The 15,944-nt window shown below is 36.3% G+C and overlaps 1 protein-coding gene across 1 annotated transcript; it reads left to right on the plus strand.

The window, feature by feature from the left end:
• Positions 1-9,349: 9,349 nt before the first annotated feature.
• Positions 9,350-12,895, plus strand: LOC107766085 (putative methyltransferase TCM_000331). The gene is made up of 4 exons (XM_016584796.2): positions 9,350-9,491; positions 10,241-10,657; positions 11,481-11,735; positions 12,287-12,895. Exons 1-4 carry the CDS (start codon positions 9,417-9,419, stop codon positions 12,638-12,640), a joined length of 1,101 nt encoding a protein of 366 aa, XP_016440282.1. The 5' UTR covers positions 9,350-9,416; the 3' UTR covers positions 12,641-12,895.
• The last annotated feature ends 3,049 nt before the right edge of the window (positions 12,896-15,944 follow it).

Genomic DNA, 15,944 nt, shown 5'->3' on the forward strand with positions numbered 1-15,944 from the left:
GTAGCTGTTAATACCCAATTTTTTCCTGTATATTTTTATATACAAAATACTTTCAAAATAGCAGGTATATGCATATATAAGTATGGCCCAAGGTTTACTATTTTTCTCTTAATTTTTATAGATTTTTAAATTTATTTACTGCCCTATTTTATCAAGAAAAACCCAATAATTATCCCCAAAATTATCATTTTTAGGTGATTCACTTATTGGATTCTCATATTTATATTAAAATATAGCTGGAATAATTTTTGCATATTCTTACATATTTGTTTAGTATTTTTAAAGTTAAATTGCATATAATTGCAATTTTAGCCTATTTTAAGATTTAATTATTTTCATAATTACAAAATTGATCCCAGTATTATTAATTTAATATTTGTGTATTATTAATTAATTTAGTACCTTAATTTGTTTTCAAAAATTATTTTACTATTCTTATAAAATAAAAAGGAAAAAGTGGCTATTTAAATACTAGCACTAACTATTTCGATTTTAGCTTAAATCAACCCCCCTCAATTAACCTCAATTTCAATTTCAAATTACCGACCCTATTCTAAATTACCCGACCACTGACCCGTTTAATTCAACCCTCCCAGCTCCCCTTTTGATCCAGGTCGTTGATCATTTTGATCAACGGCCACAATCCCTCCTTTCCTTTTTTAATCTACCAACACCCCTTAACCCTAAAACATTTCACCTAACCAGCTGCCTCTGAACTCTCAAACTCTCTCAAACTCTCTCGAACATTCCTAAACCCTAACCACCTCTTACCACCACCTCCACCTTGAAACCCACCGGAATCCATGGCTTCTCAGGCTATGAGAGTCTTATACTCACCTTCTCTTGCTCCCACGCGCCTGATACCTGAAGATTCGAGGGCTGACCTCGAAGGTTTGCACCCAGACCTCTGTCGATTCAAGGTTCCATGACCATCTCCGGCGTACCATGGTGGTTTGAGCCTGATTCCGACCGCTCCGACTCAGATCAGTGACCTTTTAAAGCCTATCTCACTTCTAGGGTTCTTTTGAAACCCTAACCCTTCGAGGTTTTCTCCGATTTACTTAGATCCGTTGTGTATTTGTGCTCTCCTTGAGTTTTCAAACAATTTTCCTAAATTTTCTTTCAAAAATTACTTTCAAAACCGCTTTATTTCCGATCTAAGGTTTTCTGAAAATGCTTAAGTGTTTCTCTGACTTTCTTTTCCTTTTCTTTTGTGTGTATTTGACTTTACTTCGTTCTATGTTTTCCTTCTACCTTGTATGTTCTTCTACTGAGTTTTTACACCCCGTTCTTGTATGTTCTTTTACTGAGTTTTTACACTCCGTTCTTGTATGTTCTTTTACTGAGTTTTTACACTCCGTTCTTGTATGTTCTGTTACTGAGTTTTATATACTCCATGCTTGTATGTTCTTCTACCATGTTTTCCATACTATGCTCTCATATGCTTTTCTACTGTGTTCTTATATTTTTTGTTTTCTACTATGTTCCAGCATGTTTCTCCTACTGTATTTTCCTGCTAAGTTCTTAAGTTTCCTTATTTTCCTTCTATTAAGCCCCATTTAAGTTTTTTCCGAAAAATCTCTTAAGCATGTTTCTTTTACTATTAGTGTTTTTCTTTTGAGTGCTTCTACTGTGTTCCGCATGTTACTTTGCTATCATGTTTTTCTCATGAGTTTCTGTTGATGGAAGAAGCATGCAGGAGGTTTCAACTCTAAAACCTCTGAGCCTATTTCAACTACTTGCCTTCTCATCTCTGTACTTGATTCAATGTGGAAACCCTAGAATTTGGGGGTTCTACCAAGCTTGATTATGTGATTTGATTTAACTTAGGGTTTATTTCAAAACCCCTAACTCTTTCAGACCCATTCCTTTCTTTCATATGACTCTGACTTTTTGCTAAATTCTTCAACACTGGATTTTTTCTACTGATTTACATGATAGTCTTCTTTCATGCTCACATGCTCCTTATATATGATGAATTTTCCTCTAAATGGTTTTCAAATTTGCAATTAGTGCAAACTTCTTTTTGAATATAGTTTGATTGATTTCTTTCCATCTTTTACTGATTTCCTCTGTTACTCGACTTAAGTAAAACCCTTCTTCATCTTTTCTGACTTGGTTCATTCATACCAAATCTTAGACCTTGTGATTTACTGGCCGTTAATTGACTCCCTTACCGTATTTGCACAAACCGTGTACTGTCAAAACCCTGTCCTTAAATAACCTTTATGTATTTGCCCTCAATTGCATGCTTTACACAAAGTGTTTATTCAATTCCTTTCCTTAAATGGTTTTACTCGTTTTGAATCCGAATCCCTTAATTAAGGGAAGTATTGTGTAATTGATTGGCAATCAGTTTTCAAACTATTTTCTTACCTTATTTCTGCATGCTTTCTACAATATAAAAGGCACGACCCTTTTCACAAACACACACTTCAGACTTCACAATTCACAATCTCTTCTGAACTCTTACTCACATAATGGAATTCTCTCTTCTTGTCTGCACTGAGGTTTTTACCAGACTACTGCATTTTTCTCTACTTGTTTCTTTGAAACTGGTATGTCCTAATTTCAAATTTTAGCATCTCCACAATGTGTTTACTTACAGCTTTCTGCATCTATGTCTACTTTACTACTTAAGTTAAATACTTAAACTAGCATGTTGATTCCCTTTTGCTTGTTTCTGCTATGAATCCCTATTCCCTATTTCCCTTTATGTGCTTTGAGTTACAGTTTAAAACATGGCAATATACAAATTATTGTCTATGTATTGAACTTGATCCCTTAGGGGATCCTAACTTCTAAACAATGTGTTCTAGTAGGCTTATGGGTGTGGCAACATCTCCCATTGTTGGGTTATGCCCACCAGCCTGCTTTTACCTCTTGCAACTCCCCATTCCCTATGCCCCTATGTGTATTGTTTCCCTTTCCCTTTCCCCCTTTCATAATTCTGCACTTACACTCCCTCTTAGTTCCTAAGTTCTGCCCCCCTCTTGTGAGCCTTGCCTTGGGACCTTGAGTTCCCTCTGAACTTGGACACCTGAGGGCTGGCCCTTCCACACTGCACTTTGGCTTAATGTGGCAATACATTTACGTGTGAGCACTGCCCAGATTTCATATGAGACTCTTAGGGAACTCTGACACACCCAAGTGGGAGAAAGGCTTTGAAGCATGATCTTAGGAGTTGGTTTACTTCATACTTCAGACAGGAAGTCTGAATCAGGCTCTCCTTGGTTGTAATTTTCAACTTCTGATGTATTTTCTTTACTTTATTTTTTCTGAACTGTAATAACTTTGTAATAAACTATTGGGGATGGCTAGTGAAAAAAAAGGGAGGGAATAACTATGTATGAAAAAAGGGTAGATATCCTGCTCATAGGGAATTTCTGATTTCTGCATATCACATAGATATCCTGCCTATAGGAATTCTGCACTTTCATATGTAGATACTATGCCTATAAGGAATTCTACACCCATATAGATATCCTGCCTATAGGTTTCTGAAATTCTGCATTCATATGGATATCTTGCCTATAGTTAAATTTCTGCATCTCTCATATAGATACCATGCTCATAGTTAACTGGAAATCCGAATCCTGTATATGCATCTGTCACTAGGAAAACCTGTTTATAGGGCTTAAATAACTAACTGCATTTAGATATCATGTTCATAGGCTTAAATGAAGTACAACATTTAGATGCCATGCCTATATAATTTTTGCACTCTTGCTATGTCTATAAAAGTGTTTAAAATCAATAACACCTAGAAAGCATGCCTATAGGAATTAATAACCAAGTCTGAAACGTCTCACTCGCCTACAAATCTAAAATAATTATCTAACTTCTGCAGAATTTATGATCTTTTGTCAAAACTCGTCTTTCCTGAATAACTGACAACCTTTTCTAAAATCAGTATACTTCATCTTTTCTGAAATCAGTAGATATCATGCCTGTAGGTTTTCGTCTAATACTTAGGCAAGCCATAGGACAGTTTATGAACTGAATCAGATTTTTATTAACTACAACTAGCAGGAAGGCCTAATTCGGGCTTCTTATCTCAAATATGCAATAAATCAGTCTGCCCCAACTTTTAAGTTTAATCAGACCCTAATCAGTACGTGTAAGACATGCTAAACTATATGTTTTTCTTTGATTTAAGGAGGTCTGTTTGAGCCCTTTTATTTGATTATATGCTTCCCCAAACTTGTTATATGTGTTTTGTTTGTCGCCTTAGTATTTTACCTTTTCAAACCACAAATAAGCCCAATACCTCCTCCCTCTAAGATAGTAGTCCCAAGTGCCTCCGGGGCTGATAGGATTGGGGCATGTAATAGCATGCAATAAGTAAACGAGACCAATCTGCGCTTTAATACCTTAACGGGGTGGGAAGGGTAGATATGGATATGATGACCACACGATAACATCACGTGTAGCCCCTCACTAAGGAGTGATTATCGGATATTGTGTGGGGTGATCCATATTATTAATAAACCTAGGACCCCCCTTCCCTTTGTTTTCATTGTTTCCTTTAAATCTTTTTTTAACCATTTCTTTTAAGAAAATCAACTCTTTTAGTTTCTTTTTCTTACTTTTGTTTATTTGTAACCATTACGTGAAAATCCCCTCTTATTTGAAGCCTTTTATTTGCCTATGTGTTATTTGCACTAAAGTCACAAAAAATTGCTTGGTCGGGAACCACACTAGTGGATCCTGAGGGGTTCCTAACACCTTCCCCTCGGGATAATTTCAAGCCCTTACCCAAATCTTTTGTTTTCTAAATTAAACCTTTCTTAGTTTCCTAATGCACTTTAATCATTAGGTGGAGACTCTTCAATTCAAACCCAATTCACAAAAGGGAACGAGTTGTCCTCCCAAATGTCATAAACCCGATGTCGCGAGAAAAAGGGGGCGCGACACCTCTCACAGCCCCGTTGGAGTACCGCATGACAGCTTTGGAGCAGGAGATGGCTGGGTTGCATACCTCAGTCACTGATTTGGGGGCCTGCGTAGATGTGGTAGCTGACCGGCAGGTGAAGTCAGAGAAAAAATTCTTAGGCTGGCTGAGAGCTCTGGGCCATGCTTGCAATGTGAACCCAGACACCGTCTCCGATTAGGAGTGATCTTTCAGGGAAGTTCCTTTACCTCACTGTTCTTTAATTTTTTATGCCATGAGGACATGTCTACATTTTAAGTGTGGGGTGGGGGATACTTCAATGTATGTATATATGTTGGCTGTTTGAATTCTTTTTGTGTTTTGCTTTAATTGTTTTTGGTGTTTTGAGTAATAGTCTCATTAGGTAAGTTAAAGTAGGTAAGTGACTTGTCCCGATGACGGATCTCTTTCGACGGGATTCTTGAGGGACTAAGTCGAGAAAAAAAAAACAAAAAGGGAATATGGAGACTCTTCCTAATTACGGATCCTTTAGACAATTTTCTTGAGGGAAGTAAGTGTAGAGAAAAGACCAAAAATATTTTTTTTATTTTTAGGTAGTGTAATAACTCCCCCTTGGTTTTTCTTTGGGCCACGGTTCTTTTCCAAGGGTTTAGCTTGAATCGGGTGTAGGTAGTTTTTATTTATTTTGTTTGTTTGTTTTAGTTAGCATCGATGGGCTAAGAGCTGAAATAGTAAGAGAATCCCTTGGCGTTGGTACACCTGAACACAATCGATACTAGAGTGTAACGCCTAGTCTCAATGGTTGAATCTTGCTAAAATGCCTTAAAGTTGTATGTTTGTATCTAACTAACACTCAAAAGAGAATGTCTTGATAAATCAATCCGGAGTGAGTCATGTGCCATGTGTGTGTGTGAGCTATAATGTATTCTATGCTTTACATTTGATGCATAGAACTTGCCCTGTGTGTTTGCAAAGCAAAATAGTAGCTTTATTCAGTCTTTAAAGTGACATAGGAATTTCTTTGTTAAGCCAGATATATATAACATAAACCCACCTGAATGTAATACATCTTAGTTAACCATGTTGAGCCTATAAGCCTGTTTCTTTGGCAACCACATTGCGAACCTTAACCAATTATTTGAATAGCCTTTTGTTTGAACCCTTTTACCTCCCATAAGCACGTGAATGGTATTGAAATTATGCAAAAGCAAAGGTGTGGGGTGATGGTTTGGTTTTTGAGTGGAACCATCGAAGTAGAGAAAAGGTGCAGAGTTTTGAAGATTAAAAGGATAAGAACCACACAAAAAAGGGAAAAATGAGTAAATGTAGCAATCGATAAGTGGTGGTTTGTTACAATTGCACCTAATGGATGAGGATGTTGTAAATAAAAAGTGGTGGAGTGTTTGGTTGACATAAGTATGGTTTTGAAAGTTAATATAATTGTATTAAAAGTGCCTAGGGAGGTTAGTCACTATATCCAAATATATCCTACCCGTCCTTTAGCCTACATTACAACCAAGTGAAGTCCTATTTCTTAGACTGAGTGGGCTCGACTAGTAGAGTAGTACATTATGGGCAAGCCTATGGTGCATCTTTGTGGCATGCGAATGTTCTTTTGGATAGTGAGCGAATTTTGTCCATTTGAGTTCCTAAGTGTTTTAATCATATTATGCGGAACTATTCTCTTGTGTGATGTGAGGGCATGTAATTCATAAAGGAAAGGTAAGTCTTGACTCTTGTATAGAGTATTTTGAGTAAGTGCGAATGTTGCATGGTATGAGAGATTCGACTTTTGAGGCAAAGGTTGTTCACTACTAGATGCAACTTTGGTAAATTGTTCAAGGTGTGAGTCGTTAAGGGAAAAGCTTAGGGAAGGAACTTTGATAGAGTGTGGTGGATTTCTAGAGGACTATCAAAGATTTAAGTGTGGGGTGTTGATATTAGGCTATAGAGATGACATTTACACATTAATATTACCATGCTTTATTGTTGTTTTATAGGCAAATTGATAACAAAATGCTCTAAATGGTGTTCTTTTGCTTCGCAGGGAATATTCTAAGTGAGGAAGCACTACAGAGTGTGTTGGAGGCAATAATGTGAAGAAAACGCCCAAATCAAGAAGTACCTAAGCACAAAGAAACAAAAATGGACTGAGTGAAATTCACCACGACCGCGGTGGAACTGCGGTAGATCAAGTGTTCGAGGCAGAATGTTCAGCATTCACCTCGGTCGAGCCGCGACCACGGTGAACTGTTCACGTGCCATAAAGTTTGGGGACCAAAGTGTAAATCGGGGAAAATTTGTTCCAAACCCTTATAAACTTTAGAAGCTCGCCCAAGACATGTTTAAGCTTGATTTTAGACTACTTTGGAGGTAAGAACAAGTGTGAGAAGAGTAACAAAACATTAGAATTCTTCTATCTTCTCTTGATTATTGCAATTACCCATTATGAATAATTTAGTAGTTTTATCTTGTTTTGTCATGAGTAGCTAATTTCCTAGTCTAGGGTTTTGATGGAACCTATTGAAGGATAAACTTCTTGTTATGTTAATATAGTTTGCCTAGTTTAATCTCTATTTGTTCAACTATGTTCTTGTTGTAGTTAATTGACAGGATCCTCAATTAGCTGTGCCTATTTAGTGTGCATAACTCGGGAGAGAGTGCATACTTAGGTAATTGTTGAACAACACCACTCCCAACGTATATGAGGGATCAATAATTAAGGGTTTAAAGGTGGGATTAGGGATAACGAAGCCTTGGGTGTAATCTAAAGTGAGCTGTAATAAATAAAGCTAGCTAGCGTAACTCGGGAGAGTGCATCTAGTAAATTGTCGTGATTACTCAGGAGAGATTTATGGTAATAAGAGTGCTCATGATTGATAGAGATTATTGGGTGAATCTATGTGAAACATAACCGGAAGGGATTCCATCAATAGAGGAAATCATAACCTTAGAACCTTCTCTTAATTGTTTACAACTCAATCATAGTTAGTTTTTAGTTGCCTATTTACATTCATTCGTAGTTAGTAGAAATACCATCAACTGTTATTTACAACGTTTGGGAAGTTGATTCCGTAGAATTTAGTAAGTATAACAAGAGTAATTGATAGGTTAATTCCTTGTGGGTTCGACTCTGGGCTAAATACTCAAATTATATTTGCAACGTCCGCGTGTCCTTTTATAAGGAATAGTTGGGCGTGATCACGCAACGATATAGCGCTTGGGCTGTAGGAGCCCCTCCGGAGTCTGCACACCCCAGTGAGCGCAGTCGACTATATATATATATATGGATCGGGCTGCACGCTGCAACGATATATGGATCGAGCTGCACGCCGTAGTGGATACTATATGGTACCTATTGAGTGTGAGTGCTGATTAGTAAGAGTTGAGTCACGAGTGACTGAGAGGCTTGCCCGAGGGGCTATAGATATACATGTACATGAGTGATGCTTTGCCTGAGGGACCTGTTTATGAACTTACTGTTTTTCACTCTTCCTTAAAGTGAGTTTTTATCGAATATGTTGATTTAATTACTGCTTTCACTCATCTTTAGATCGAGCCTCTATTGAAAATGTTGAGCAAACGCTTTAAACAACTTTCATTCAAACTGAAGTTTTTAAGTTATGAAATGGGTATAAATTTTTGTTTTGCCCGAAGGGCTGTATACGAACTATGTTTTTGCCCGAGGGGCCGATTGTGGTTTTCATCTGTTTTATTATAAATGGTATTGAACCCCTACTGAAACTGTTGGAAAACATTTTCAAATGATTTTTACCAAAAGATGGATTTTAAATGAGACGATTGACTCGTATTCTTATTTGAAAGCCTGTTGTGCTTAATGAGTTTATCCTAAATGTGGATTCACCGTTTTCCTACTGCTCAGTCTTTATTTACTCTTATTACATACTGGGTTGGAGTACTCACATTACTCCCTGCACCTCGTGTGCAGATTCAGGTATTTTGGAACCTGGTAGCGATTGTTGATTGCTCAGACGCGGAGTCATCGGAGTTAGTACGGTGGCTGCACGACGTTCGCAGCACTGCTTCCTTCCTCTCATTTTCATTATTGTATTTAGTACATGTTTTTCTTGACCCTTGCTGTATTCGGACCTTGATAGATGCTCATGACTAGTGACACCCCGATGTCGGGCTTGTGTAATTATTCCGCACTTTTCTTTCAAATTTTCATTATGAGATTATTGGTTTATAAATAGTATAAAAACAACTTTTATTGGATAATGGTTGATTCGGGAATTGTGTCGGCTAGCCTAATTTCATGATAGACGTCATCACGACCCAGCCACATAGACAAAGACAAGGCAAATTTCACAACATACAGATGTTAGAACAGTTGCCAACTTTTCAGTTAAGAAATTAGCGGACATCGTGAAAATCTAGGTTCTTTTATATGTCCTCAAACTTTCCAAAGATGGAAACTACATTAAATAAAAATAGAAAGAAGAAGACTAAAGAATTGGATCATTTTAAAGAAAAAAGAAAAAGAAAAAGAAAACTAGAAGCAATGGTGCTCGAGAAAAGTCTACCAATGACTGCAGGAGATTCAGAATGCAGTTATGCCAATAACTCAATCCTCCAGGTTGTTTTTTCTATTGCAAAGAAAAGAAAAAAGTTGTTTTGAAACTTGGTGAATGATATTCTTTCGTTAGTCTTTCCATCGATTCATGCTTGTTAAGATAAAGATTAATCGTTCAAAAGCTATGTAACTTATATTATACTCCCTCCGTTTCAATTTATGTGAACTCATTTGATTGGACACGGAGTTTAAGAAAAGAGAGAAGTTTTTGATCTTCTGGTGTAAAATGAGGCACATATATTTTGTGTAGCTATAAATCATTACATAGAGGTAAAATGTTTCTACAGAGGAAAATGGGTCATTTATTTTGACATAGACTAAAAGAGTTATAGATTCACGTAAATTGAAACGGATGGAGTAGATTAATATGCATCATTATAAAGGGAGTGTTTTGGTTAGTACTTTGTACTATAGATATTGCAATTCCATAGTTGTTCTAGTAAAAGTAGTTCCTAATTTGTCGTGGAACGTCATAAATAAAGGAGGAACCGTAAAATATATTATATAATATTACATCATGCATCCTACTTACTTTCTTTGCTACATAATCCACCACTTAAATACACGTTTTGTTCCCTGAAGTTGTGCCAAATCTTAGGGTCTTTCGAACCTCTTTTGAGTCGAGGACTATTTGAAACCCTGCAGTTTACGTGGGAGACTCCCGTCGATATCACTAGACTGTAATCCTTAATACTGAAACTTGTTGAATTTTAATCTTTCTTGAATTGATCTTTTCGACTTTGAATTTTCAGAGAACAGTGATAGTAAAGGCAAAACCTGTGTTAGAAGACACAGTAAAAAATATGTTCAAGAATGGTGACTTTCCAATGTGTTTCACAATGGCAGATTTGGGTTGTTCTTCAGGACCAAATACTCTTTTATCCATCAGCAATGTTATTGACATAGTTCATAATTTGTGCAAAGAAAAAAACAAGTATGATGAGCCACCAGAATTTCAAGTGTATTTGAATGATCTACCAGATAATGATTTCAACAGTGTGTTCAAATCAATTCCGTCATTTCTTGAGAATTTGAAAAAAGAGAAAGGAGATAAGTTTGGAAATAATTGTTACATAGCAGGAGTTCCTGGTTCTTTTTATGAAAGGCTTTTTCCTAGCAACAGCTTGAACTTTGTTCATTCCTCCTATAGCCTCCATTGGCTTTCTCAGGTGATTAATCTCTTGAAACACATATGTCACTAAATTCAGTTGCTAATTTTGTGTAATTTTTAACTTTTTCATAATAAACTGACATTTAGCAACTCCATCAATATTACTCAAATTAATTACCCACACAATAGCAAGAATTAAATACTAGTACCTTGTTTTCTAGGAGATTTAAGCCCAAAATATGCATGGTAGATTTTGACTCTAAACCTTATATATAGCAAAATTACCATTACGGTCTAACTCAATAGCACGTATTGTCCGTTTTGGCCAACTAAACATAGAATTTGTCTATTGGGATATATCATATCGAGCCCAAAATAATATGTAAACTTGTGCTATGTGTTATATAATACTTCACTTTAATTCTACTCCCTATCCGATGGGAGATTTTCTTGAAGTGTTATGTGCACCTTCTTAAGAAACTTGCTAGCCTTACCAGTCCTTCTCCTAATCTGTCATCATCAGTCTACCCTCTGTCATGGACTTGACACGCCATTATTGATCATATCAAGTCACATTAGAAAACTACGTAACTTTCATCCTCTTAAAATGAACAAACAATTACATCGATAATATAAGAGTAAAGTTAGCTTGGGTTGTGCGAACAAAATTTTAATTTGGTAACCGAAAAAAGAAGAAAATTACAGATAAATTGTTGAGTTACTCTTAATTAAAGATATGGTCCAAAATAAACATTATTACAAGTATTTTTGGGTGGCTGAGCCCAACAATTAGAATATATGGAAATCTTACATACTTTTTCTTTTTGGATCCTATATACACATTTTCCTCTTGTACACATTTTAAAAATGAATATTAGCAGGTTCCAAAAGGATTGGAGAGCAACAAGGGAAGTATATTTATATCAAAGTCAAGCCCTCCCCAAGTACTAGAAGCATATTTCAAACAATTTGAGAAGGATTTTTCAAGCTTTCTACACTTTCGTTCTCAAGAACTAATTAGTGGAGGGCATATGGTCCTTGTGTGTGTTGGTAGGAGCAGTCCAGATCCAAAAAGCTATGATTCTTGCTGTTTGATGGATTTGCTAACAAAGTCACTTCTTCATTTAGCAGCCGAGGTTATTCTCATGTACTTTAAACATCTGACATCTTCTTCTTTCCAGACGTGTTTGGCACAAAATAAGTTATTTTTCAGAAAAAAATTTCTTTTCTGGTGGTTATTTACCAGAAACTGAAGACATATTTCATCAAAAGGGAGAAAATGCAGAAGCCATTTTTTTTCGAAAAATAAGATTTCCATGAGAGTCAATTTTAGTTTTTGATTAGCTGAAATGGAAATATATTCCATAAAAGAGAGAAAATACCGAAGTCATTTTCCTTACAACCATTTATTAACTTTTAATTTCATATTACTTTCTTCAATGTACTAGCACTTAGACATTATTATTAATCACTACAACTCAAAAGTTTATCAACACAATCTTTCATTTGCTAATATTATTACGAATTATTGCTTAATACTTATTTACTTTTTGAAAATTATTTTCCAATCACTAGTCAATTAACACCAGGAAATACTTTTCAATGGAAAAATAATTTCCGTCATACCAAATACACTCTGCAGACTAACTTTATATTCAAATTTTAACACTTGTTGTTATTGAAGCAGGGCAAAATCAAAGAAGATGAAATTGATTCATTTAACATGCCTTCTTATACACCATATGAAGAAGAGATAAAGAAGATCATACAAATGGAGGGATCATTTACTCTTGAAAGACTTGAAGCCTTTGAGAGTGATATGGCTGCCATTGAGAACCCTAATGGCAAACATTTCGAGGATAGTGCCAAATTAGCAGTTAAGACTATAAGAGCTGTTACTGAGGTTATGTTGGCTTCTCATTTTGAAACCTCCATAATTGATAATCTATTCGAAATTTATATAAAGTATGTCACTGAATATTTATCAATGGGTAGACCGATAAAGTTCTTTAACATCAGTCTATGCCTGCAAAAAGTTTGAGACATAATAGGTAGCAGATACTTGATAGAATAGCCGATGTGCACGCGAGTTGATTCGGACATAGTTGTTAAAAAAAGAAAGATTTGAGAGGTCAATAGGCTCCCCTTTTTGGATTATTAATGTTTCCCTTGAAGGTAATCATAGGAAAGATGAATAAGTTAGTTTTGGGATACATCTTGAAATTTTATCTGAAGAATTTCTCCATATTGTGGAATTTTGTTTTCCAGGATAATTAAATTATTTGTCTTTATAAAAGTTAGTCTTGACTTTTGGTACAACAACAATTTGTAAATCGTAATGAAATAAGTTAAAAGAACATGTTTTTATAAATTTATACCAGATGTTTTTTAACGTTAACGTCAAAATCTCCTATCAAAATAAAAGGGAAGATAACTAAGAAAGATGGATACCTACAGTATCAATAATGAGACTAAAATTAGGCCAGACATATGAATCTATTTATTTATCTGCAATCAAATATAATCTGTTAAAATGCCATGCGAGCTGAGACGGAATCAACCATTGAAGCTCTCTAGAAGCTTATGTGAAAGAGAAGGAGACTGGAGATTGAAAAATGGAAACCATCTAATTATTCCATTAGTTTTGAATGTATTTATACAATTGTCTTAACCCACTACTTCTCACTAATCTAGAACTAACCAACTAACAAGTAAATACAATTGTTCATTAACTGATTGTCACCTAACTAACTGCTAACCACTAACTACCACGTGTGTCACTTCCAAATACACTATTGGATTAACGTCTCTCAACACTCCCCTCAAGATGGAGGGTGCAGAATGTTGAGAACTCCCAGCTTGCTAAGTAAATAAACATGTTGAACCTACCCCAAACATTTTGTCAGGAGATCTGCAAGCTTTTCCTTAGTATGTACATATGAAGTCTTCACTACTTTTGTTTTGATTTTGTCTCTGATTACGTAACAATCTATTTCTATATGTTTCGTTCTCTCGTGGAAGATGGGGTTAGTTGTAATTTGTGTAGCAGCCTTACTATCACCGAACACAGTCGTTATGCTATGTATGTTAACTCCCAACTCTTTAAACTGTCCATGCAACCACGTTAGCTCTGCTATAGCTGAAGTCATGCGTCTATATTATGCCTCAGCTGAGCTTCTAGAGACTGTTTGTTATTTTTTTCAAGGACTCCACAAACTTGACTATATACCATGTCACTGATCTCCTTGTGTTTGGACATGCTGCCCAGTCAGAATCATACCAGCATGTCAGATCTTGTGTGACTCCTGCCTTCAGCCAAATTCCTTGTCCTGGTGAACTCTTGAAGTATCTTACTAACCTTGTTGCAGCTTCTCAGTGAGACTTCTTGGGCATTTACATGAATTGACTCAAAGTCTGAACTGCATAATTGATGCCAAGACTTGTGACAGTCACATACATCAGTCTTCCTATCAGTCTCTGATGTGAATTAATGTCATGCAAGATTTCATCTCCTGTGACTCTAGTCATTTTGTCATATTGCATAGTTGTTAACTTCAAATTAGACTCCAAAGGTTTCTTGGTTGGTCTAGCTGAAGTTAATCCCATATCAGATATCAACTCTAGCGCATACTTTCTTTGGTTGAGAATCATCCCTGAACTTTATCTCAACACTTCTATGCCAAGGAAGTACCTCAGCTCACAAGATCTTTCATTTTGAATTTCTGATTCAACACTCTCTTTGCCTCACTGATCAGCTCAATGCTACTCTTTGTGATGACTAGATCATCAACATATACCAAGGCAATTACTATGTCATCAGATTTGTTTAGTGTGAACAATGAATAGTCATGGCTACTTTGAATGAATCCTACACCAACCAATGCATCTGTCAAATTTATGCTCCACTGTCTATATGCTTGCTTTAGTCCATACAAGGACTTAAGCAACCTACACACCTTTGACTCCCCTTATTTTCTAAACCCCTCATGCATGTCCATATAGACTTCCTCACATAGATCTCCTTGCAAGAATGCATTGTATACATCCATTTACCATAGAGTCTAACCTTTAGATACATCAAGTTCTATGACTAATCTTACAGTCTCCATCTTAACAACAGGTGAGAAGATACCATGATAATCAAGGCCTTTCTTTGACTGTAGTCTTTTGCTACAAGTCTGGCCTTAAACCTCTTAACTTCTCTATTAGCTTGGTACTTGATCTTGTATACCCATTTTGAGCCTATAGAATTCTTCTCTTTTGGAATGTCTACCACTTCCCATGTACCATTCTCCTATAGTGCCTTGATCTCCTACTTCATTACTTTTATCCACCTAGCATTTTTAGCTGCATCTCTGAAACATTTAGGTCCCACCAATATAGAGAATTTGGCAAGTCAGGCTTGATATGTTGGCTTGATGCTATCATAGGATAAGTGACTGGAGATGGGGTGTGATTGGTGCTTTGTTTGGTAATTATGTAATCCTTCGTCTAAATAGGTTGTTTGGAATCTCTTTAGGATTTCATGGTGGCTGGAGCATGAACTCCATCTGATGGAATGTGAACTTCATCAAAGGAAGTTGAATCCTCATTAAAGTCATCTCCCCCATAATGCTCCAGAACAAGGGAAGGACTTGATGCCAGATCAAATGAATCAAAATCCTGGGCAGTAGTGTTAGGGGAAGCTGTAGGGTTATCATTAGGCTAAGTAAATGTTGTTGAAGTATCATTGATGTTGGGAATATCCGGTGAATTTGGTGGCATGTAATATGGTGTATATGGTGAGTTTTGTGGTATTGCATGAGGTAAGGTTTGGTCTATGTTGGTAGTTCTAGGTGTAGGTTGTTTCTTTGAAGATGTAGTGGGAAAGGGAAATTCAATTTCTCTAAAAATGACATCTCTGCTGACAAGTAATTAGTGTGTTTTAAGGTCTAGGAGGATGTAGCCCTTTTGTAACTCTTAGTAACCCATAAGAGCAACTGGCATTGCTCTTTCTGCAAACTTTTCACCTTTGGGAACTATGGCTGCAAAGCACAAATAACAAAATATCCTTAGGTGATTCAATGTTGCATGCTTCTTGTATAGTAGTTTATAAGGACTTTTCTTAGCACTCACAGTAGAATGTAGTATGTTCATGAGATAGACTGCAGTCTTGATACACATACCCCAGTATCTAATAGGCACCTTGGATTGGAACCTAAGTGCCCTGGCTATATTTAATATATGCCTATATTTTCTCTTAACCACCCCATTCTGCTGAGGGGTATGAACACAGCTGCTCTGATGAAGTATGACTAAATCTTGAAGTACTGCACTGTGAGTTAAAGAACTCAGTGCTATTGTTT

This window comes from Nicotiana tabacum, chromosome 1, assembly GCF_000715075.1.
Source record: "Nicotiana tabacum cultivar K326 chromosome 1, ASM71507v2, whole genome shotgun sequence".
NCBI lineage: Eukaryota > Viridiplantae > Streptophyta > Magnoliopsida > Solanales > Solanaceae > Nicotiana > Nicotiana tabacum.